The sequence below is a fragment of the Limtongia smithiae genome (genome assembly GCF_038497785.1).
Source record: "Limtongia smithiae strain NRRL Y-17922 unplaced genomic scaffold V1518scaffold_2, whole genome shotgun sequence".
NCBI lineage: Eukaryota > Fungi > Ascomycota > Lipomycetes > Lipomycetales > Lipomycetaceae > Limtongia > Limtongia smithiae.
The window spans coordinates 789623-809972 of NW_027117623.1; the positions used below are offsets into that span (position 1 = coordinate 789623).

A 20350-nucleotide genomic window follows, 5' to 3' on the forward strand; every position below is an offset into this window, starting at 1 on the left:
CAAGATTGCAGGGACAAAAGCTCAATTGATGAAAATCTCTGCGCAGTAGGTCAGTATCGTCCTCAAAACATCGATATTGCCGCTGCTGCTCATGCTGCTGTTCATCGAGTTCCGTGGCCCTGCAAGAATGTCCGCCCACGCATCGGCAATCTCCTCCAGCGACATCCCGTTTCGTGGATCTTCCACGACTTTGTGCAAATGCAGCATCAAAAACTTGAGCGTCACATAACTGCCATCAGGCAGCTCGTTGATTTGTGTATGCACTGCTCTCCGACGGTCAATCTCGTTTTGCTGCATGGAAGCTTGGAGAAACGATGCATGTGCCGCATTTGTGAGAAGTGGTTCAGGCAGCAAAGCGAAGAACGACTTCAAGCAATCCGCGACTGCATAAATGTCGTTAAAAAATCCAGGAGGATGAGAAAAATTGGCGGCCGACATGTAGTCTGGAGTATTAAATAAGTCCTTGATCTTATTGACAGCGGTCACATCGCCAGGCTGCTTGTAGATGTAAGCCATGTTGATTCCAAACTTCTCAATTGCCTTCGAACATTCCTGAACAATAAACGGCGCATTCATTTCCGCAAGGTTAAGCATCTGTCGTTCGTTCTCTATTAAAACGTCCAATGACACGCCAAAGACGGGAGACGGTCCAACACTAAACGGTGGAATTACTGCTGGAATAATTGCTGCAGGCACAGCCGCTCGGGGACCTTGAACTCCATACGGCGGCGGAGGTGGAATATCGTTCGCAGACTGGGTGGAAATACGATAGCTATTTTCCTGTGGCCTGGGTGAGCTTGAGGAAAACGAATCCGTGGTGCCTCTCGCGATGGCGCCGGAATTAGCGCTCGTATTGTATTCTTGCAACGGCCGAGTAGAAGACACAGACGGAGGAAGTGCCCGGTATGTGCTTCGAGCTGCGGGAACTATCTCGCTATTGACTGAACGCACTGCGCCGGGATCCCCGGCGGTGTTGTATGTCATGCTGATGGCAGCATTTGTCTTGTACGCCACTTTAGGAGCACGGAGTATCGCTTGCGGTTGAACAGCAAGGACTTGTTCTCTGAAATCAGATCTGTAATCGACGGTTCGCGCAATTCCGGTTAAGCTGTTTGCCAAAGCTATAAACTTGTGTCAGATGCGGGGCCACCTATGGCAAATTTTGAGAAAGTACACACCTGCGTTGCCGTCGAGGTCCATGGGACAGATAACCAAACCATTGGAAAGTTGCAGCCTCTCACACAACGTCGAGTACCCCTGAAACACTAACGCAATGGCCGATTCCAGCTCAAGTAAAGTTGCATGAAGTCTCTTGACAATATCTGGCCGAATAATAGTTTGCAGCTTCTTCAATTGCTGTTCCGCGTTCTCAACCGCAATCTTGTATTCCTGGTCAGTCGCTCTCACTTTAATCGCAAGAGCCTGTTCATTTTGAGAACCATTGCCTGACTTGAAGGTCCGCTTGGATCCGGAGCCGTTCATGACAGCGTCATACTCAGCGCAAACACTGGCATTCTTGTGAGACTTTTTTGCAGCAACAGACTCGGCCTCTTCGACAGATTTCTCGGCATCCTGGATAGCACGCTTTTGATGCTTGCGGGCCTTTTCGACTTCCTTGCACTGATCGGCTAGCTCGGTTTGTAATCTCTGCAGGGAAGATGAGAAATCCAAGTTATTGTCGGCAAGTCGTTCGTGGACCTGGACGGATCTGATGAGGTTTTGCGAAAAAGAATCGTTCTGCGTAGTCGCCTTCTTAACGGAGGCTGAGAGGTCCTTGAGAGCTGGGGTGTCGATTAGTATCACAAAACGGTTCAAGGAGATAATCAGTTACGGACATACTTGTTGCGTATCTGCTTGATGCCGAGGCGCTTTTCTGTAACAAGTTGACTAGTTCCTAGAACAAAATCAGTCAGTCGGTGACAGTGGCATGAGCGGGCAAGGACCAGGAGAACAAAATACCTTTCCAGACGCTAATCTGCTCTTGAGGGTGTCGTTCAGAATCTGAACACCAATCTGCACAAAAATCTAGTTAGAAGAGAGGCGCTATACTGTTTTGAGAAGCAGCGTACATCAGAGGTGAGAATTTCCCAAATGGCAGGGTCGTCGTCCTCGAGCGGTGCAGTCGCGTGCGAACTGGAGGAGAACTGTCTCGCTGAGCCAGCAGTCGGGTAGTCCTGGATGTTTGATATGTCCGCCATACTAGGGGGCTGTGTGCGGCGCTGGGTGGATGCGACAAAAGACGCGATGGAAAGAAAAGAGTATGCAAAGACGCGGGATCCGTGAAGTGTCGTATGAAAAGGACGAGTGCGGACCTGCGAAGCTGTCGCACGCGTTATTTTGAATGCGCGATGGCGGTGTGGGAGGTTATATATTTAGGGTTGTGCGCCAAGCGTGCGCGGCTCTGATCAGCAGCGTCAGTTCCTTCGCGGTTGCTGGTCCCTCTCTCGGGGATGCATGCAGTTGTCTGTATGAGCACAAGAAGATGCTCGTATTCTTTGAACATGCAGGCGGCACCGGACGATGCGCTATTTCTGGCTGTGCGACCGCGCGTCGCGGCGAAGTCATCGTTGTACGCACGTTCTGAACACGTGATTGATGACGTCTGTGATGGCAGCAGCGAATCTGCGATGCAGTGAGGAGCCAGCGGGTGTGCACTGAGTATGGACGAGAGCGAAGAGCCGACGGACCTGCAGTCTACGATTGCGAGTCTGATACAGCAATATGAGGAGGTTACGCCACCGTTTGTGGAGGTGCGAGAAGGTGCGCCAACCGCATTGGAATTTTTACGGCAGGTTGCCGCAAACTTGCCCATTGTATACAAGGGTATGCATTTGATTGTTGAAGTGTGATACCTGGGGTGCAGGAAGACTGACAGCAGCATAGGAGCAGCGAGCGGTTGGCCAGCGCTGGATCCGGCGGGAGACAGGAGATGGAGCAAGGCATACTTGCAACAGGTGGTAGGCGAAACGATGGTGGAAGTTGCCGAGACCCCGTACGGGTAAGCGCGATGAGCGACAGTAGTGACGTGATGAGATGACCAGCTCACGAACTGACGTGTTGCACAGGAACGCAGATGCGCCGGTGGGCGAGCTATTTGTGCAGCCGCATTCAGTGAGCATGAAGTTCACAGAGTTCATACAGGCGATGACAGACCGGAAGAACGAGAAGATTGTGCACTACATGCAGTCGCAGAACAACAACATGTCGACAGAGTTCACGGTGCTAGCACCGGATGTGGGCGAGGACCTGCCGTTTGCGACAGAGGCGCTGGGAATGCCTCCGGAGGCCGTAAACGTGTGGATTGGGGACGGCAGGAGCAGGACGAGTTTGCATAGAGGCAAGTTGCGGGGAAAGAGAGAACGAGAAGGAAAACACGTGCTGACAGGATTATGTGGGATATACAGACCCGTTCGAGAACTTGCACGTGCAGGTGCTGGGGCAGAAGCAGTTTGAGCTGATTGCGCCTATAGCGCATGCGAGCGTGGAGGAGCAGCAATTACGACCAGCGCGGTACCGCCGCAATTATTCAGGCGTGTTTGTGGTGGAGAAGGAGCCTGTGGAGTCGCCGAACATCCCTTGGCCAACGCGGGACACGTCGCTCCGTGATGGGGACGCGCGTGGAGTACGCATGCCGGGTCGCGTGCTCCGCGTAGTGCTGGAGCCGGGAGACATGCTATACTTACCAGCGCTGTGGTACCATGCGGTGGCACAGACACCGGACTCAGACGGGGTTGTATGCTCGGTGAACTACTGGTACGACGTGGACGTGCGCGGCCCTGCATGGACACTGGCGGAGACGGCGCGGAAGTGCACGAGAGTGCTGCAGACGATGGCGGAGCAGTGGGGGGCTGCGCGAGCGGTAGAGGTACAAGCACCTTGTGTGGAGGTGCCGCTAACGGTCACACCGCTGCCCCCTTAGCTCATGGTCGGCTGTGGCTGCTGCAGGCGGCTGCGGTGGCTGGCCGCGGCGGCAGAACCCGTAGAGTACGCGCCGTAGATAGCGGTGGCGTCGCGGCGACTGGTGCTCAAGGCGGGCTTTGAGAGGAGGACGAAGCCGCGGAGGGAGTAATTGTGTATGCGCGCGGTGTTGGTGGTAGTGCTGGCGGCGTCGGCGAAGAAGCTGCGTAGAAGCAGAAACAAAAGAGCCGTGCATTTTTCTGCGCTTCTCGTCCGCTTCTCCTCGTCCATCGCGTCTGCGCCGTCTCCGCTGCTGCTGCTGCTGCCGGCCGCCTCCTACTGTCATTGCGCTTCTTCTCGCCTAGAACCCTCCGCGCAACCCTCGTTCCCACCGCTCACCTCCACGCTCTCTCCCTTGCCGCTCCGCTCCTGTCTCGCCCCCCACCCCGCCCTCCCCGCCCTCTTCATCCTCCTCCAATGCAGAGCATCAAGTGTGTCGTCACCGGCGACGGGTGAGCCATCCCTGCAGCATCTGTGCCGAAGCTTACAACAGCTAACATCCCGCCCCTCCAGCGCGGTCGGAAAGACATGTCTTCTCATCAGCTACACCACAAACGCCTTCCCGGGAGAGTACATCCCCACTGTGTATGTCCATCAGCCAGCCCCGTGCAGCACCCCCGTCTCTCTCTCTCCGCATGCTTACATCCCCCCCACATAGATTCGACAACTACTCCGCCAACGTCATGGTCGACTCCAGACCAATAAACCTCGGCCTCTGGGATACGGCCGGCCAGGAGGACTACGACCGACTGCGGCCATTGTCCTACCCCCAGACCGGCGTCTTTCTCATCTGCTTCTCGCTCGTTTCGCCTCCTTCGTTCGAAAACGTCCGCACAAAGGTATGTCCGCATGTGGACCTGTCTGGCCCTGATCGCGCTAACCCTTCATCTCTCAGTGGTACCCCGAAATCTCCCATCACGCTCCTAACACACCGATCATCCTCGTCGGTACTAAGCTTGACCTGCGCGAGAACAAGGAGACCATCGATAAGCTCCGCGAGAGACGAAGCGCGCCCATCACCTACGCGCAGGGGTTGCAGATGGCCAAGGATATCCATGCCATCAAGTAGGTTTCACTTCGCAATTTCTCTCTCGAATGCTACTAATGTCGCCCAAAAGGTATCTGGAGTGCTCCGCTCTTACACAAAAAGGTCTCAAGAATGTCTTCGACGAGGCTATCCGGTACGTCTCGCACGGCCCTATCTTCTCCGACCGTCTACTAACATCGCTTATCCAGAGCCGTGTTGACCCCAAAGCCGGTTGCCAAAAAACAGAAGAAGTGCGTCATTTTGTAATCGCGGGATACTCCATCAACCATTGTTTGCCTGGTTGGGCCTCGGCACCCTCCCACTCCCCACTACCTTTCCTATATCACTCGGTTCTCCCTCTCTCCCGCCTCCTGCTCTAGACCCCCTGCCTCCACGACCTCCGCTTCATATACAGAATTTTGTCTCCTCGGCGCTTCTTCTACCTCCACCTCCCTCAACGCCGTTTGATAGCCCCCATTTTTTGTTGTAGAATGACACGACACTTTCGGTACTTGGCCGCTGTCCCACCGACTGGCCTTTTTGTTAGACTCATTTGTCAGTGTTCACGTTGTTCTCTATGTTTCTATATTTCGGGTATGGATTGCTTTTGTTGTTATTTAGTTGTGTTGTGTAATATTCCTCGTTTGTGCTGTGTTATCTATTGCCTAGGCGCATATACTGATCTGCCTTTTCCTTGGTCTTTGTTTGATTACTGTAATTAGTCTCACAAGCCCCGTCGTTGTAATTTGTTATATATAATCGAGTCAAAACCGAAAAACAAAAACGCCCGATAACTTTTGTGTTGTGTGTACAACTACTGAAGCAAATGCAGTCTAGACTCGTGCACGCCATTACTCCCCGTGCTCTTGCCCGCGCCTTCTTTCTTTTCTTTTGCAACTGCTTTTGCAGTCGTCTGAATATCCCTGCGCTCCTGCTCTAGCCCCTCGTTCTTCGTCTTCAACTTTGCCTGCCGATTCGCGCCGGATCCTCCGCCGCCAGCGGTGAGCTCGACATTAATCTTGCGGCCGTTGAGCTCGGTATGGTGTAGACGCAAACATACGTTCATGCGGATCGACGCGTCGTCGCCGGTGAACTCAGCGAACGCGTAACCTTTCACCTTTTTGGTGGCTTTGTCCGTCGCGAGGCGAATTTCGTCTGGTTTGCTCGCGGCGAGATGTTTGCTGAGTGACTCCGTGGTAGCAGCGTACGGGAGGTTGCCAATGAACAGAATGAACCGCGGCTTGTAACCTGTTTTTCGCTTCTTCTTTGTGCTGTTTTCTTCCGTGGTTGTCGTAGCAGCATCCTCATTGCCCTCATCGACCTCTGAGATCTTTCGTTTCGTCTTGATTGCCTCTGCCGCTTTCTCGCTCTCTTCAAACTTCTTCCTTTCCTCCTCCTCATTGGTCTTCTCCGCTTCGGCCTTCTTCTCAGCAGCCATCCGCGCCTTCTCCTTCTTTTCAGCCTGCGCCGCTTCCTTTGCCTGCTTCTTCAACGCATGCTCCGCTGCGGAAACTTCCTTCTCTGGACGCACGTACTTCTCGCCGCTCTTCACCGCCTTGCGGAACAGATTGGCGCGTTGCTGCTTCTTCGACAATCGTTCCTTTGTGCTACTGTCTGCGCTCATCTTCGCTGTTTGTGAGTGTCTAGCTGGCCGTGCGAGATCTTGCTCACTGCTGTTGCTCCTGTACGCTCCCTTGGGATATGAAATTTTCCAATGTCCCAGGCCGGGTAAACTGTCTCGCCCCGCGCTTCACGCTCAACTACCCTGTACGCACTTTTTAGGACACTGTCTTATCTCTCGCTTAGCAGTTCCGAGTTTCCGTGACTTACACCTTATAAAATTTTGAAATAAATTAAAATTTTACTAATCATAACTCAGCATTTCACAACTAGTCATACGCATACATGCATCTAGCTCTCGTAGCTCTTGACCTCAAAAAATCAGTCGCAGAACAATATTCAAATACAATCATGCATCGCTAGCCAGTAGTACACAGTTTCCAACATAAAAAAAACAAACTGCAAATACTTTTGAGTCTACGACTGAGAAATAGCAGTATTGGATCACATACATCGCCATAGTAATCGCGCATTCACCGCCTTCTTCGACGACCTCTGAAGCTATCTGGCGTAGTAGACTTTGGTCCCATCTCGCCGCTGGAGTTCGTCGGCATGCGTCGAGAGATAGCCTTACTAGATACTCCGGCGCCGATCTCAATGTCTGGCTCCTCCACGACCATGCCGGGCATCAATTTGCGACCACCTGTACCGCCATATTCGGCAGTTGTAACCCATCGCTTGTCCGCATCCGTCAACCGCGCGATCGGAATGGTCGAGATGCCAGCAGAGTATTCACAGCAGTCTCGCGGACCAAATCCTACCCCCCATCTGCAGCGCAACGTGAAGTCGTCGCCGTGGTAGGTCTCCATGGTGTCTTTGATCGCCTCGGCATCTTCTCGACGATATACCTTCAAAAAAGCACACCGCTTGTCCTTGTTCATGATCACGCTCTGCACAGGTCTGCACTGTTCGAACACAGCAATCAGCTCAGCTTCGGACATAGTCTGTGGAACCCCGCCCACAAATAGTGTCCGGCTCATCACCTTAATACAGTCCGGCGGCATAGTAGTATCCATCGTAATAGTCTTGGCCCTGATATCCGGTGCTGGTCGACGGTTCTCGCCTCCTCGCGGGCTTCGATTTCTATATGACGGCGATCCGGACCGCCGTCCGTCTGGGGATCTGCTTCGTCGGGAACCAGAACCAAACGCTCCAGACCCGCGTCCTCTCGAGTCGTCCTGTGATTGTGTTGCCCACGACGGCGCAGACATAGACGGTGGCGTAGCGCCAAACGGCGCCGCGTTTTGAAGCAGTGGCAAAATTTGATTAATTGGCACACCTTGCGATATCAGCAGCTGCATCAGCGCAAGTTGCTGCTCCATACCGTTCTGCGCCGGCGCAGCGGCAGACATGTATCCAGGGAATCCAGCTAGTCCTGCAGGAATGGCTGGCGTCGTCTGGGGCTGCGATTGGAATGGCTGCTGGCCATTCGACATCAGTGGCAGTAACGAAGAGAAATCAATACCGCCATTAGCGAGTGCAGGCGCGGGTGCTGGAGGAGCGCTGGCGGCTCCAGATAATAAACTTGTAAACTCAAGTCCGCCCGCCGGCGCTTGTGGTAAAACTGCGCCCTGGCCGAGCGCAGAGGCTAGCGAGTTGAACTGGCCCGAGGAAGGGGACGAATAGCTCGGTGCCCCGCCATTCTGTGACATCATAGAGAGCAATGATCCCTGTGCCGAAGCTGGCGGCGGAGGAGGTGGTGGTGGTGCTGAAATGGGAACAGCAGATCGTTCTGGCTTGGGAGATGGTACAGCTAGTGACGTAGCGCTTGTCGCCGATGGCGTATCCTTCTGCTTAGCCATGATTGCCAAAGCTTCAAGGATAGACGTCGTGTCTGTAACAGGAGCCGGAGCCGTTGGAACAGCTGGCGCAGACGCAGGCGCAGGGGGGAACGCGGAAGGTGCAGCAAGTGCAGGCGACGCAGGTGCGTGAATGGCAGGCCCCGGCGCGGGCGTGGACTTGAAAGGCGAAGACTCACGCGGAGCCTGAGGAAGCAGATGTGACGGCGGGGGATATGGAGGTGTCGTCGAGCCAGAGTCATTCTTGAAATGTCCTCGCATAGATGCAATCAACTCTGGTGAAAATGTAGTCGCCCTCTCCCAGATATCAACAACTTTCAGAATTTTGTCCTGCAGAAACTGGTAAGCTCCTACTCTGTGATTCCAAACCCAACCCAGTCATACCTTTTGATCTTCTGGTGCAGACACGATATCCGCCATCAAGTTATCGATCAGTCCTGAGACTCTGAAGACGGCCGCTGCGGGAGTGCCCTCCGGCGAGTCTGCTGAAGGCACCTGGCCAAGCTTTCGCGCCTCATCCTGATATGCTCGTACTACAGCATCAATAACGTATAATGCTCCAAGTTTGTGAGTATTCGGTGCTCGTTTGAAGTGTGTATACAGTTTTTGAAACAGTACGGATTCAGACTGCGCAGAACAGCGACGTTAGTTACGTTACTTCTGGTTACACCACTGCATCCACCACTCAATCTTTGGGGATGCCGATGCTGTATATCATATATGCGAGAGGACTGAATATACCTGTATATTTTGCATGGCAATTTCAGACAAACGTCTGATTTTTGATCCTGATACGCCGGGAGCCCTCAGTTCAAGCATACTCTGAAGCACGCTCTCGAACTCAGTGACGGCTGGAGATGACATGTTTGCTCTTATACGATTTTATCAGGCGATATGATGTGTAGTGTGTCGTGTTATTTTCAATGCCTTAAGACCGATATGCCGCCTAGAGTACGATACAACGTGCGGTTGGTATTTCAAGGTTTCTTATGCGTCTTCGACTGTAGAATATACGGATGGAGCGGTTATGAACTATATAATATTACGCGTTAGAACTATGATCCCTGCTTTAGGTGTACGTCTGAATGGCTTGAAACAGTTATGAGACTCGACCGACGCGTAGCAAAACTGAGTAGCAAAACTGAAGCTTTCGCGTATACGAATGACGTAAACTTATCAAACTATTTGCAAAAAGCATGATGCAATATAATACGATTACTGCCTAGTGCCTACTAGCTCGCGGACTATTCGTAAGGTATCACTATATGCTAGCATGCAGAGCTTCGCGAGCTCCAGATTCGCCACGCGGTCTTCGAACAGAAAAGTAGTCGCCATCAAAATAAGCAGGGGAACATTACCTACAGTAACGAATTACGTCAATCCCAAAACCAGGGATTAAAAGACACAACGGCTCTATCTAGTCTTTGTGCTGCGCTAGCACGAAACAGCAGATATCAAGATAGGACAAGGAGCTGCGGCGATTTTTTGTGCATCAAAGCATTACACAAGACCCTTGTAAGAAGATGTCCACTATGGGTTAGGGCGTACGCTAACAGTACATTGAATCGAGATTTGACTGCAGCTGTATAACCACTCCGCCGGTTATTCTGATAAGTAGTAGCCGCTGATCATCTATCCATCCAACCCCAAGCCATTTGCTACTGATGTCCACAGTTCTATTTACAGTTAGATCTATCTAGATTTGATGCACTAAAATGCATCGTCTAATTTCAATCGGGGTGCCACGTTCATGGAAAGTAACTCCTGGAACAGCAGCTTAGCCGCGTAAGGTATCGTAAGCTTATACACGTTCTTCGCAGATTTGCATGTCGTGCACCAGCCGTTGTATCCCATCAGTCCGCACTCTCCGCACACATCCACGTCAAACGCATCGGCTGAGATCATCAAGCGCTCAAGAAGCAGTGCTGATGCACCGTACGCGATCAGGCAGTCGCGCTCCATCTCACCAAGTCGCAAGCCACCGTCTCTTGAACGACCTTCCGTAGGCTGTCGAGTCAAGACAGCACGGGGTCCACGTGCTCGCGCGTGCATCTTGTCCAAGACCATATGCTTGAGCTTCTGGTAGTAGATTGGTCCGAAGAAAATGTATGCCTGAAGACATTCTCCAGTAATTCCAGACGTGAGCATGTCCTTGCCGGAATAAGAAAATCCTTTGTCAACAAGAATCTTTGCCATATCCGTAAGCTTACTTCCTCCAAAGGCCGTTCCATATTGTAATGATCCATCCAGAACTCCTGCCTTGCCAGATATCAGCTCGATCATTTTCCCGACCGTCATTCTAGATGGGAAACCATGTGGATTCATGATAATGTCCGGACAAACACCAGAGTCTGCGAATGGCATGTCCTCTTGTTGAACAATAATTCCGCAAACGCCTTTTTGACCGTGGCGAGAGGAGAACTTGTCTCCCAGTTCAGGTCGTCTGGTTTGTCTGAGCAAGACCTTGATCAGCGGCTGCTCGGATTCAGACGTCGTCAAAAGCACCTTGTCAATATAACTTGGTTCTGGGGCTTTGTAAGTCACTGGCGTGTCCTTGTACTCTTCCGCTCCAGCGGCGCCATCTGCACCACCAATCAAACTGTCCGACGCGTTCGTAGGAACTTGCTTGTTTACGTAGACCATTCCCGGGAATACTTCGTCGCCAGCTCCAGGCAAACCATCGTTTTCGAGAATTCTGTGCTTCGCAATCACATTTCCATCTTGATCTCTCTTTACGCCGTCTAATCGATCATGCGACTGATTCGAGTACTTCTTCAAAACCGTGGTATTCTTCTTGAATACTTGGCATCGTCCAAATCCACGGTCAACAGACGCCTTGTTTAGGACCAGTGCATCCTCAATATCGTAGCCCGAATAACTCATAACAGCAACAGTAGCGTTCTGGCCTGCAGGCAACTTGTCGTATTGAACCAATTCAATCGTGCGCGTCTTGACCATTGGTTGCTGTGGATACACCATGAGATACAGCAACGTGTCCAATCGCTGTAGTTGATTATACGCGATGGCACCAATAGCTTGCTTACCCATAGCGCACTGATACGTATTTCTTGGCGACTGATTGTGATGAGGGTAAGGAATCAGACCGGCGACGGCTCCAAGAATCGTGAAAGGCTCAATCTCCAAATGGGTCGTAATCTTGGTGATCTGATTTTCGTAAATTGCAATATTGCAATCATTCTCTTCGTTCACATCAAGATATTCGACGAGTCCTTTCTTGAGAAAGTCATCAAATACCAGTTTTCCCGCTTGTAGATCCTAATTAAGGTTAGCGAGTGTCAATGCCGATAGTAACAAATCAGCGCTTACAGCAATATTGTCTGCAGTCACCAGTGACTTCATATTTTCAACAATTATCAAAGGCCTGCAAATCCTTCCGCCGTCGGTCGCAATATGCACAGCCTTGTGATGATGGTTCATATTCAGGCTGATAAACGCAGACACTCTGCCCTTTCGCCGAAGACTTCTGAACCGCGAAACGAACCGCATTGGCGTGCACGTAATCCCAATCATGGTACCATTGAGAAAGATGCCGTACGACTCAGGAGCATGCAAAACGCGACCTGTAATTGTGGAAATATCTTCAGCACCGAGAACAAAGACAAGCTTCTTGATCGGATCCTCCTCATCGTCAGTGGTAATATGTGTCATCAGTGCGAGATTTTTAACCAAACCGCAAGCTTCTCCTTCAGGAGTGTCCGACGGGCACAGCATACCAAACTGCGATGGTTGTAGCGAACGTGGTCCACTAACTTTTCGCGTCTTCTCAAACTGACTTGAAATTCGAGTCATCATACCCAGCGCACTGATATAACTGAGACGACTTAGCACGTGAGTAATTCCGGCGCGCTCCATCTTGAATCGCTTGAGTGACCAATTTCCTGTCGAAATAGCACGATTCATGCCTGTGGTGATGTTGTTACTGTGAATCGTAATATTGAGCAACGCATCAAATTCGCTTGTCCGATTTGGTTTCTTCAGGACCTTATCGATACTGGATTTGAAGTCACTGTTGAACTTCTTGAACAAATCCTCAAAAAGAACAGATAGGAGCTGGCCTGCCAGCTCCAAACGCTTGTTGCCCACGTAGTCTCTGTCATCGACCAATGATGGGTTAATCATAGCCATCAGCACACGCCGAGTCATAAGCGCCATATACAGAGATTTTTCTCGGAAATCAAGGTTGTTTACAGAGATGTGAGCAATAACGGTAGTAGCCAGAGCTTCAAATCCTTCCTGCAGCGTTGTAAGCCTAGGGCTCATCGGTCTCCTGCTAGTCTTGACTTTGGCGCCAATATACTCCAAAGCTTGTTGTTGTGTAAAGACATTGAGCTTGGCACATTCCTCGATGTTAATCGCGAAGGCTTCTTGATAGCGTGCATCTGCGCCCGCAACAAGTTGCATAATCTCCAAATCCGACTGCACACCACAAGCCTTCAGAGCCAAAACGACTGGGATGTCTTCAGAAATCGAGTTGTGCTTAAGATAAATCTTGCCGTGTTTGGTGAGAATGTATGTTTTGGACTTGCGCTCGTGCGTAGAACTGGTAACTGATGCCTGAAATATTCCTTTCTTCTCGTCCGCCTCGACGATGATACGGTTCTTGCTAAGCTGCTCTTGGACAAGAATAACCTTCTCTGTTCCGTTGACGATGAAATACCCGCCGGGATCCAATGGGCACTCCATCAGCTTCGCCATCTCCGTTTCATTCTTGCCAGTCAAAACGCATCTCGCACTGCGCAACATAACCGGCATGCGCCCAATTTCTAGACCCTTGTGTATAACGACTTTTTTGCCACGAGTATACTCGACGTCCACGAAGATGGGAGCAGCGTAAGTTAGGTCACGCAGTCGACATTCTTGTGGCGTTATATCAGTGTTCAAACTGTTCGAGTCTCGTCGCTGTGGCATGCCAACTCTGATGTCGATGTATTTGAGGTAAAACTCGGGGTCGACGTCGCTGACAACACGCTCATTGGCCCGCACAATCTTCTTAATGTCTACGTTGACGAAGTAATTGAACGAATCGAGATGCTGCTTTACTAAGCCTTTCACTTTCAAAAAAGCTGGAAGTAGCAGCCACTTGTCCTATGATGAGCCAAATAGTTAGAGCAAATCTTTGTATGTTGCACGTCGACCAGCTTCACTAACCTCAGCTGTGTTCACTGGATCAGTCAGCTTTTTTCCACGATACTCTGGCTTGAGCAAATCGTTGAACAAAGAGTCTGAGCCTCCTCGCATTCCTTGAGATATGGCCATGCTGTACAGTCACCAGCCGCTTATCGTGAAAGGTAAAGCAACTAGCCGTACTGCTGACCGAGAATCACGAGCACCAGCAGTCCTGAAAATTAGTGAAGGCGCCACGAACGGTGGGAGACCATGAGAACTTGGGAGTTTGCAAGTGATACCAGAACTATGCGAGCGGCTTGTACAGCCTATAGAAGCTGTAATTTGGTGTCGTTTCGGAGCCAACGCCCACGAGCCTCACGAACCTCGCGTTCTCGTGAAAGAGAAGACTACGCAAGGCTCTCGCCGGACGGTCGAACGCATTCCTGGTTGGCAAGTCGATCAATTGGATTCTCTACGTTCATTATTTTGAGGATTAATGGGCTGCACCAGTGCTCCATGGCGCCGATACGCAGCCACAATTCTCCATGCTCAGAAGCGAGCTTTCTCGACATCGAAAATCGTCCAAGACACACCGCGGTCACAATATCTTGCACCTCCGCAGTATAATTTGCGCCACTTAACTGCGAATCCCGAACTCTATATTTCATCATGCATTCGTCGACGACTTCCGAAGGTTGCGGAGACAATTCCGGCTGTTTTAGAGCTGTATCAGGCTACAAATTCCAACAAGGCGAAACGGACTGAGGTTTATTCCGAACGCAAGAAATTACATCAACAACTTGGAAAAAATGATCTTTCTGCAGAGGACCGAAAACTATTGCTGGATCGGCTTAACGAGGTTAAAGTCGCCGGAACGAAGGTGGATGATGAGATTGCAAAGTTGGAAGCCAAGATCAGCGCGTACATGGATTCTGTGCCAAATTTACTCCCCGATGATTGTCCTAGAGAGACCGAGGAGGTGGTAAAATATTTGTGTTCTCCACCCGAAAAGGGCTCGAGCCATCTTATCAATGACGATCAGTACATACGGCCAATTGATTTCGAGGAGACTAGGCCAGATCATGTTGACATTGGGAATGAGCTAGGGTTGCTGGATCTTACAACTGCATCCATAGTATCTGGTCATGCGTTTTATTACTTAATTGGCGATGGCGCGCTATTGGAACAAGCACTGGTTCAGTTTGCGCTGTCAATGGCTCGACAGCATGGATTCAAAGTCATGATGCCGCCATCTGTGGTCAGAAGAGAGTACGCCATGGCATGCGGATTCCGCCCACGCGATGCAGATGGCGAACGGCAGATCTACAACCTTTCTGTCGCTGGCGGTACTTCCGAAGATGGAGCTATTCCGGATGATGGAACTTTGTGTTTAACTGGTACGGCTGAGATTCCGCTTGCATCATGGGCGAGCAACAAGACTTTCGAGTCTGCCCAGTGTCCTGTCAAGATTGCGGGTGTTAGCAGGAGCTATAGAGCCGAAGCGGGTGCTCGAGGACGTGATACGCGCGGTATATACCGAGTTCACGAGTTCACGAAAGTTGAACTCTTTGCATGGGTTCCTGGGTGTACAGAGACTGAATCTTATTCCGAAAATATGCTCGAAGAACTCCGAGACTTGCAGGAGTCTATAATTACCCAACTCGGTCTTCACTGTCGAGTCCTGAATATGCCAAGCACGGATCTTGGAGCGTCAGCGTACAAAAAATATGACATCGAGGCTTGGATGCCTGGCCGCCAGAGCTGGGGAGAAGTTACGTCGGCTTCAAACTGTCTGGACTACCAAGCTCGAAGGCTGCACACGAAGGTGCGGATGAATGGGAAGACTACTGTCCTTGCGCACACGCTAAACGGCACGGCTTTAGCTGTGCCACGCGTGATTGTGGCTATTTTGGAAAATTTCTATGATCCGGAACGGAAAGCAGTTTGGATCCCGAAGCCGTTGAGGAAGTACATGGATGATCGAGCCTGGATTACCAAGGAGGACTAAGTCTCATACGCGTAATCTGTTCTTGGATATCTCATATTTTGTATATAGTTTTAGATAGTGCATTTAGCACATGTTAATCGGCTGTATATATTATGAATATGCGTCCACTTCAACGTGTCTAGCTGTAGCTTAACAAGTAACCAAATCGCAGGTGCCGTTCTGCGTTGGGCCGTCGCAAGCCGCACAAAAAACGCGTCGCAATTCCGCCATTGACGTCACCACTTGTATGATCTGAACGGGCCTCTAATTCCAGGAACCGCGGCCATGTCCTGACGATGGACCTGAATACTCTCTCTACAGACATTTTGAAACTATGCATCTCTACTTCAACCGGCGTCCCGCGGCTCTACGACGTGAATCAGTTCGAGGCAGCTCCCCCCGGTGAGATTACCAACGGCGACGCGCTTGCATCTATCAACACCGACAAAATCTACGAACTTGAGGATTTACTGTATGAAATTGATATTTTAAAGCGAAAAATTTCTGTAAACGAGGTTGTTCTGGACCAGAATGTCCGGCGGCGGTTCTCGGTGATTCCCGCACAGGATTTACGCGACGAGGCACGGCTTGAGGAGTATCGGGCAATGCTACAAAATGAGCTCAAGAACGGGTATGAACTTTATTAAATTTGTGTCGAACGCGGATTTGCAGTCTAACTCAGCAGGCCGATGTCTTTCTTCAACGATAAGGCGGCGCCGGAGAATAGAGAGCTGCCGTTCCAGGATCGGTCATTTGAGATCATCCGCGAGTTGGCTATGTCATTAGCCGAGACTAGGATTCAAATTGAGCGAGTACAACAAAGCAATAGAGGTACGTGCTAATAAGACTATATAGACAAATTTGCTAATACCCCTTATCAGCCCAACAAAAACGAAATCAAAGGACAACGAAGGAGATCATTACTCTATTACGAGACAGACGCAGACAACAAAGGAGTGACTTGAGCCGAGACGATATAGAGCGAATAAGAGCGTAAGTACATTGAACTTGATTCATTTCTATGAGTAATTTTGACGACAAGACCAGATACAAGGAGTCCATATCGAGTACGCAAGAGAAAATTGACACACTAAAACCGGTAATACTGGTAAGTGAGCTTCTGTTTGCAGATTTGGATTGCATGCCGATTACTGATCTCCAGGGTATCATATTTGGAAGTGGAATAGACTGGGTGAATGACAAAGAGCTATGCGACCTTGTTCTGGAGTGCAGTGATGAACGAGAAGATGACGGCTCAAGCATCGATATCAACGTCGATGAATCTAGCGATAACGGCGACGGCAACTAAATACAGGCAATCTGTCACTATTCAAGAGACTCACAACCGTCCAAATAGTAATACACTTCCAAATTAATAATACAGACAGTTTATGTGACAACAACAAAAACACAATCTGCTACTTCTTGTTCAGAAGTAGAAAGATACTCTCCTTGAGATCCTCTGATAAATAAAACCCCGCGCGCCTAACATCCTCGCTTTGAAGCTCCCTGTCACCAAGAACAATCTCCAAATCTCTTGCTTGGCTGCCGATCCACCTATTGATGAAATCCGCTGGCTCATGAGCCATTTGCGTGAAAAAGTCACGGCGAAGTTTCGCGGTGGTCAGTTCTTGAATTCGTTGACCGATTACATCATCCAACAGCTGCAGCTCCTCCTGGTTACTGTTCCAGTTTGCAAGAACGTTTTGAAGAGTGTGTCTAGTAGATGAGTCTACTTCAACATCGATGTCGTATGTAAGCTCGAGAGGCTGGTTGTCCTTTTCAATGCAAATTGTGTAGTTGACAACAACAGGGTCCAAGGGAAGTAAATGAGGTGTGACAAGATCGATCATGTGGGCAAACGGCATTCGCAAGCCGAGGCCGAAGATTTCACGCAGATCATCGTTCAGATTGATGACCCGCTTGTCATCGGGATCCTGGAGTTTATGAAATTTCACATATTGCCATAGACCCATGACAATGCCTTGTCGGGTAAGTTCCCTCATTCCACCGAGAACTTGGGACAGAGCTGCCGACAGCTTGTATCGCTCGGGCGAGGTAGCTTGGTAAAACGATATCCGCGCGTGGACATTGGTATCGCCTTTCCGTTTGACATCCACAAAATCTGCATGCGGACTTGTAGCACCAGTTGCTATGCCGCCCTTCGTCTGAAAATTCCAGACAATAACGTTGCTGTCGGGATATAAATCCTTGGGCCGGTCGAGCTCAACTGCGATGCTGTGGAAGAAGCTTGTGAACTCTCTATGGTGCTGCGTATCGGGATTCATGTTGTCGTCCAGGAGTTTACCCTCGATTCTGAGAATCCAGGATGGAATAGTGCCGATGTTGAAGTCGAATGCGTTCTGGTCGATGTGATCGACTGTTTGCCAGGGCTGGTCGATAGCGGAATTAGAAATGGTAAGACGCAGCTTTCTCCGTTCCTGTACATTGTGAGCTTATAAATCCGAGTTAAAATTACGAACGAGTACGAACCTTTGCGCCCTCAGCAAGCATGTCTTCGATATCCAGTCGCTTCCGGCTGATAGTGGCATCCATGTTCTGTTCGACGTCCCGTAAATCGCGGTAGAGCTTTGCCTCTGGAATAAGAGCCTCGATCTTTGATGGAATATTGCGTTCAAGCGGGCGACGAATGTAGCGCTTGTCGACGTGGTGCTGCATGCCATGTTGGACTTGCACATGCGGTTGCACCGGTGCGTGGACTCCGACGTTGGCAGGAGGTATATGTTGTCGCGATTGGGTGTGCTTTCTGTGGGTGCGGCCCGCTGAGCGGGTGCTGCTAGACATTTGGAAATTTTCTATCTCGCAAGAAATGTGCCCGCAGCTGTGTATTGTACGATACTGCGATGCGATGAGCGCGATGCGTGAGGTGTGGTGAAGGCAGTGTGAGACGCGACGGCGCGAACGCAACAGAGGGCGAATTGGTCACGTGAATAGTTAGATGACACTCCCAGCACAAAGTTCACTCGGCTTCCTTCAATCCAGATCAACGCCAACAACAGACCCCCGCTCATCTACGACAGCATTTATACTGCGCCAGGATGACGACATCATCGTTACTGGCAGAGGCTCAGGCTGCCGCGAAGACCGACGACCTTGCGAAGGCAGAACATCTGTACAAGACGCTGCTGGCGGAGAAGGTCGGCAGGAACGAGAAGGCGATCGCGGAGCAGGAACAGGCGCTCTACGAACTTGGAGCTCTATACCGTGATCATGCGTGAGTTTTGCCGTTCCCAGTGGAGATATGATGTTGCTTCGTGATTGCTGACTGTGATGCAGAAAAATCAAGGAGCTACAAGAGCTGATCCAGACGTCACGAACGGTCATGTCCGGCCTCGCAAAGTCGAAGGTTGCCAAGATAAGTAAGCTGCAGTAACGAATCGGTATAATACTTGAATCGATTCTAATACAAGACTGCAGTACGCACACTTATTGATTTGTTTTCGATACTCCCCGATACGCTCGACACGCAGATCGCGGTGACGAAGGAGTGTATTGAATGGGCCGTGTGCGAACGCCGCAACTTCCTGCGTCAGAGCTTGGAGACGCGTCTCGTGTCATTGTACATAGAGCGAGGCTCGTATCACGATGCGTTGACTCTTATCAACACGCTGCTCAAGGAGCTTAAGCGCCTCGACGACAAGATGGTGCTGGTGGAGGTGCAGTTGTTTGAGAGTCGTGTGTATCATGCGCTGCGCGATATTCCGAAGAGCAGGGCTGCGTTGACCAGCGCACGTACAAGTGCGAATGCAATCTACTGGTATGGCGTATATTAGTGCTTTTATGAGAGATCTTGCTAATACTTGTGCAGCCCGACCCTGATGCAAGCGAACCTGGACATGCAGAGCGGCATCTTGCATGCGGACGATAAGGACTACAAGACTGCGTATGTACTCACAATTGTAATTACTGATATTTTGGATAATGACTGATATATGCAGGTTCTCTTATTTCGTGGAAGCACTTGAGGGCTATTCGAGCCAGGAGAATGCTCGGGCGGTTTCGGTCTTGAAGTACATGCTTTTGTGCAAGATCATGCTGAATCTCACTGACGACGTTCACTGTGAGTGTAACTTCTGAAGTTGGGCTGGTATGAGTTAAGCTAATGCAGTGACTAGCACTTTTGACGGGCAAGATGGCACAGAAATACGCGGGACGGGACATAGAGGCCATGAAAGCAGTTGCGTCTGCACACGCAAACCGTAGTCTGAAGGAGTTTGAGGATGCATTGGAGACGTATAAAGCGGAGCTGTCGTCAGATCCGATTATCCGATCGCACTTTTCGGCGCTCTATGACTCGCTGCTGGAGCAGAACCTGGTTCGTGTGATTGAGCCGTTCTCTTGCGTGGAGATCTCACACGTGGCGGAGGTTGTCGGCCTGGATACGCGCCAGGTGGAAGGCAAACTCAGCCAGATGATTCTGGACAAGGTGTTCTACGGCGTGCTGGACCAGGGCAACGGATGGCTAATCGTGTTTGACGAGCCACGACAGGACGCCACGTACGACGCAGCGCTGGACACAATTCGCCATATGACTACGGTGGTTGATCTATTGTATGAGAAAGCGTCGAAGTTGAACTAGGGTGACATCGGTCGGGATAAGGCGCGTGTAGATAAATAGCAGTGTAGTTGCATGATATGACGTACAAGGCGGAGCGGGGGAGGCGAGAAAGGCGGCCAGTTTAGGACGAGGAGTAAGCCGGTAGTTTCAATTGAAACGCCTGCAGTTTCAATTAAAGCGCCTACTCTCTTCTCCACAGTCTACGTCCGCAGTGGTGATCCGCGCACTGCGGACGGTGGTTGTTGTGACCACGT

General features: G+C 50.6%; 10 protein-coding genes across 10 annotated transcripts; 5 read left to right on the plus strand and 5 right to left on the minus strand.

The window, feature by feature from the left end:
• Positions 1-21: 21 nt before the first annotated feature.
• On the minus strand, positions 22-2198 carry V1518DRAFT_425700 (Rho GTPase activation protein; the record flags this gene model as incomplete). Its single annotated transcript, XM_066905938.1, has 5 exons — positions 22-1121; positions 1179-1781; positions 1840-1894; positions 1960-2013; positions 2070-2198. The coding sequence occupies 5 exons, from the start codon at positions 2196-2198 to the stop codon at positions 22-24; spliced, it is 1941 nt and encodes a 646-aa protein (XP_066761336.1).
• Positions 2199-2660: 462 nt separating this feature from the next.
• On the plus strand, positions 2661-3919 carry V1518DRAFT_425701 (cupin-like domain-containing protein; the record flags this gene model as incomplete). The annotated part of the gene is made up of 4 exons (XM_066905939.1): positions 2661-2823; positions 2884-2998; positions 3066-3337; positions 3405-3919. The coding sequence occupies 4 exons, from the start codon at positions 2661-2663 to the stop codon at positions 3917-3919; spliced, it is 1065 nt and encodes a 354-aa protein (XP_066761337.1).
• Positions 3920-4374: 455 nt separating this feature from the next.
• On the plus strand, positions 4375-5375 carry V1518DRAFT_447959 (P-loop containing nucleoside triphosphate hydrolase protein; the record flags this gene model as incomplete). The annotated part of the gene is made up of 6 exons (XM_066906486.1): positions 4375-4409; positions 4471-4542; positions 4616-4796; positions 4853-5022; positions 5076-5138; positions 5194-5375. 6 exons carry the CDS (start codon positions 4375-4377, stop codon positions 5249-5251), a joined length of 579 nt encoding a protein of 192 aa, XP_066761338.1. The 3' UTR covers positions 5252-5375.
• Positions 5376-5604: 229 nt separating this feature from the next.
• Positions 5605-6653, minus strand: V1518DRAFT_412131 (uncharacterized protein). Its single transcript, XM_066903016.1, has one exon. The coding sequence runs from the start codon at positions 6606-6608 to the stop codon at positions 5799-5801; it is 810 nt and encodes a 269-aa protein (XP_066761339.1). The 5' UTR covers positions 6609-6653; the 3' UTR covers positions 5605-5798.
• Positions 6654-7077: 424 nt separating this feature from the next.
• Positions 7078-9267, minus strand: V1518DRAFT_404014 (uncharacterized protein; the record flags this gene model as incomplete). The annotated part of the gene is made up of 3 exons (XM_066901878.1): positions 7078-8733; positions 8788-9030; positions 9145-9267. 3 exons carry the CDS (start codon positions 9265-9267, stop codon positions 7078-7080), a joined length of 2022 nt encoding a protein of 673 aa, XP_066761340.1.
• A 790-nt stretch (positions 9268-10057) lies between these two features.
• On the minus strand, positions 10058-13852 carry V1518DRAFT_412134 (uncharacterized protein). The gene is made up of 3 exons (XM_066903017.1): positions 13573-13852; positions 11731-13509; positions 10058-11679 (listed from the first exon to the last, which is right to left on the minus strand). Exons 1-3 carry the CDS (start codon positions 13678-13680, stop codon positions 10114-10116), a joined length of 3453 nt encoding a protein of 1150 aa, XP_066761341.1. The 5' UTR covers positions 13681-13852; the 3' UTR covers positions 10058-10113.
• On the plus strand, positions 13744-15651 carry V1518DRAFT_412135 (uncharacterized protein). The gene has a single exon (XM_066903018.1). It carries the CDS (start codon positions 14027-14029, stop codon positions 15536-15538), a length of 1512 nt encoding a protein of 503 aa, XP_066761342.1. The 5' UTR covers positions 13744-14026; the 3' UTR covers positions 15539-15651.
• A 100-nt stretch (positions 15652-15751) lies between these two features.
• Positions 15752-16926, plus strand: V1518DRAFT_412137 (uncharacterized protein). Its single transcript, XM_066903019.1, has 5 exons — positions 15752-16148; positions 16203-16348; positions 16399-16510; positions 16565-16625; positions 16680-16926. Exons 1-5 carry the CDS (start codon positions 15814-15816, stop codon positions 16824-16826), a joined length of 801 nt encoding a protein of 266 aa, XP_066761343.1. The 5' UTR covers positions 15752-15813; the 3' UTR covers positions 16827-16926.
• On the minus strand, positions 16469-18404 carry V1518DRAFT_391142 (uncharacterized protein). The gene is made up of 2 exons (XM_066901761.1): positions 18011-18404; positions 16469-17958 (listed from the first exon to the last, which is right to left on the minus strand). Exons 1-2 carry the CDS (start codon positions 18320-18322, stop codon positions 16936-16938), a joined length of 1335 nt encoding a protein of 444 aa, XP_066761344.1. The 5' UTR covers positions 18323-18404; the 3' UTR covers positions 16469-16935.
• A 19-nt stretch (positions 18405-18423) lies between these two features.
• On the plus strand, positions 18424-20293 carry V1518DRAFT_412142 (uncharacterized protein). The gene is made up of 6 exons (XM_066903020.1): positions 18424-18752; positions 18815-18897; positions 18956-19295; positions 19347-19421; positions 19477-19598; positions 19654-20293. The coding sequence occupies exons 1-6, from the start codon at positions 18577-18579 to the stop codon at positions 20115-20117; spliced, it is 1260 nt and encodes a 419-aa protein (XP_066761345.1). The 5' UTR covers positions 18424-18576; the 3' UTR covers positions 20118-20293.
• The last annotated feature ends 57 nt before the right edge of the window (positions 20294-20350 follow it).

Bases quoted from the DNA above. Each gene is read 5' to 3' on its own strand.
- V1518DRAFT_412137 (XM_066903019.1), top strand. From the start codon at position 15,814: ATGGACCTGAATACTCTCTCTACAGACATTTTGAAACTATGCATCTCT. The intron at 16,149-16,202 runs GTATGAACTTTA...CTAACTCAGCAG, and splicing joins CAAAATGAGCTCAAGAACGG to GCCGATGTCTTTCTTCAACG. The intron at 16,511-16,564 runs GTAAGTACATTG...CGACAAGACCAG, and splicing joins GATATAGAGCGAATAAGAGC to ATACAAGGAGTCCATATCGA.
- V1518DRAFT_412134 (XM_066903017.1), bottom strand. From the start codon at position 13,680: ATGGCCATATCTCAAGGAATGCGAGGAGGCTCAGACTCTTTGTTCAAC. The intron at 13,510-13,572 runs GTTAGTGAAGCT...GGCTCATCATAG, and splicing joins ATCCAGTGAACACAGCTGAG to GACAAGTGGCTGCTACTTCC. The intron at 11,680-11,730 runs GTAAGCGCTGAT...AACCTTAATTAG, and splicing joins TGACTGCAGACAATATTGCT to GATCTACAAGCGGGAAAACT.
- V1518DRAFT_412131 (XM_066903016.1), bottom strand. From the start codon at position 6,608: ATGAGCGCAGACAGTAGCACAAAGGAACGATTGTCGAAGAAGCAGCAA.
- V1518DRAFT_391142 (XM_066901761.1), bottom strand. From the start codon at position 18,322: ATGTCTAGCAGCACCCGCTCAGCGGGCCGCACCCACAGAAAGCACACC. The intron at 17,959-18,010 runs GTTCGTACTCGT...CACAATGTACAG, and splicing joins TGCTTGCTGAGGGCGCAAAG to GAACGGAGAAAGCTGCGTCT.
- V1518DRAFT_412135 (XM_066903018.1), top strand. From the start codon at position 14,027: ATGGGCTGCACCAGTGCTCCATGGCGCCGATACGCAGCCACAATTCTC.
- V1518DRAFT_412142 (XM_066903020.1), top strand. From the start codon at position 18,577: ATGACGACATCATCGTTACTGGCAGAGGCTCAGGCTGCCGCGAAGACC. The intron at 18,898-18,955 runs GTAAGCTGCAGT...ACAAGACTGCAG, and splicing joins GTCGAAGGTTGCCAAGATAA to TACGCACACTTATTGATTTG. The intron at 19,599-19,653 runs GTGAGTGTAACT...TGCAGTGACTAG, and splicing joins TCTCACTGACGACGTTCACT to CACTTTTGACGGGCAAGATG.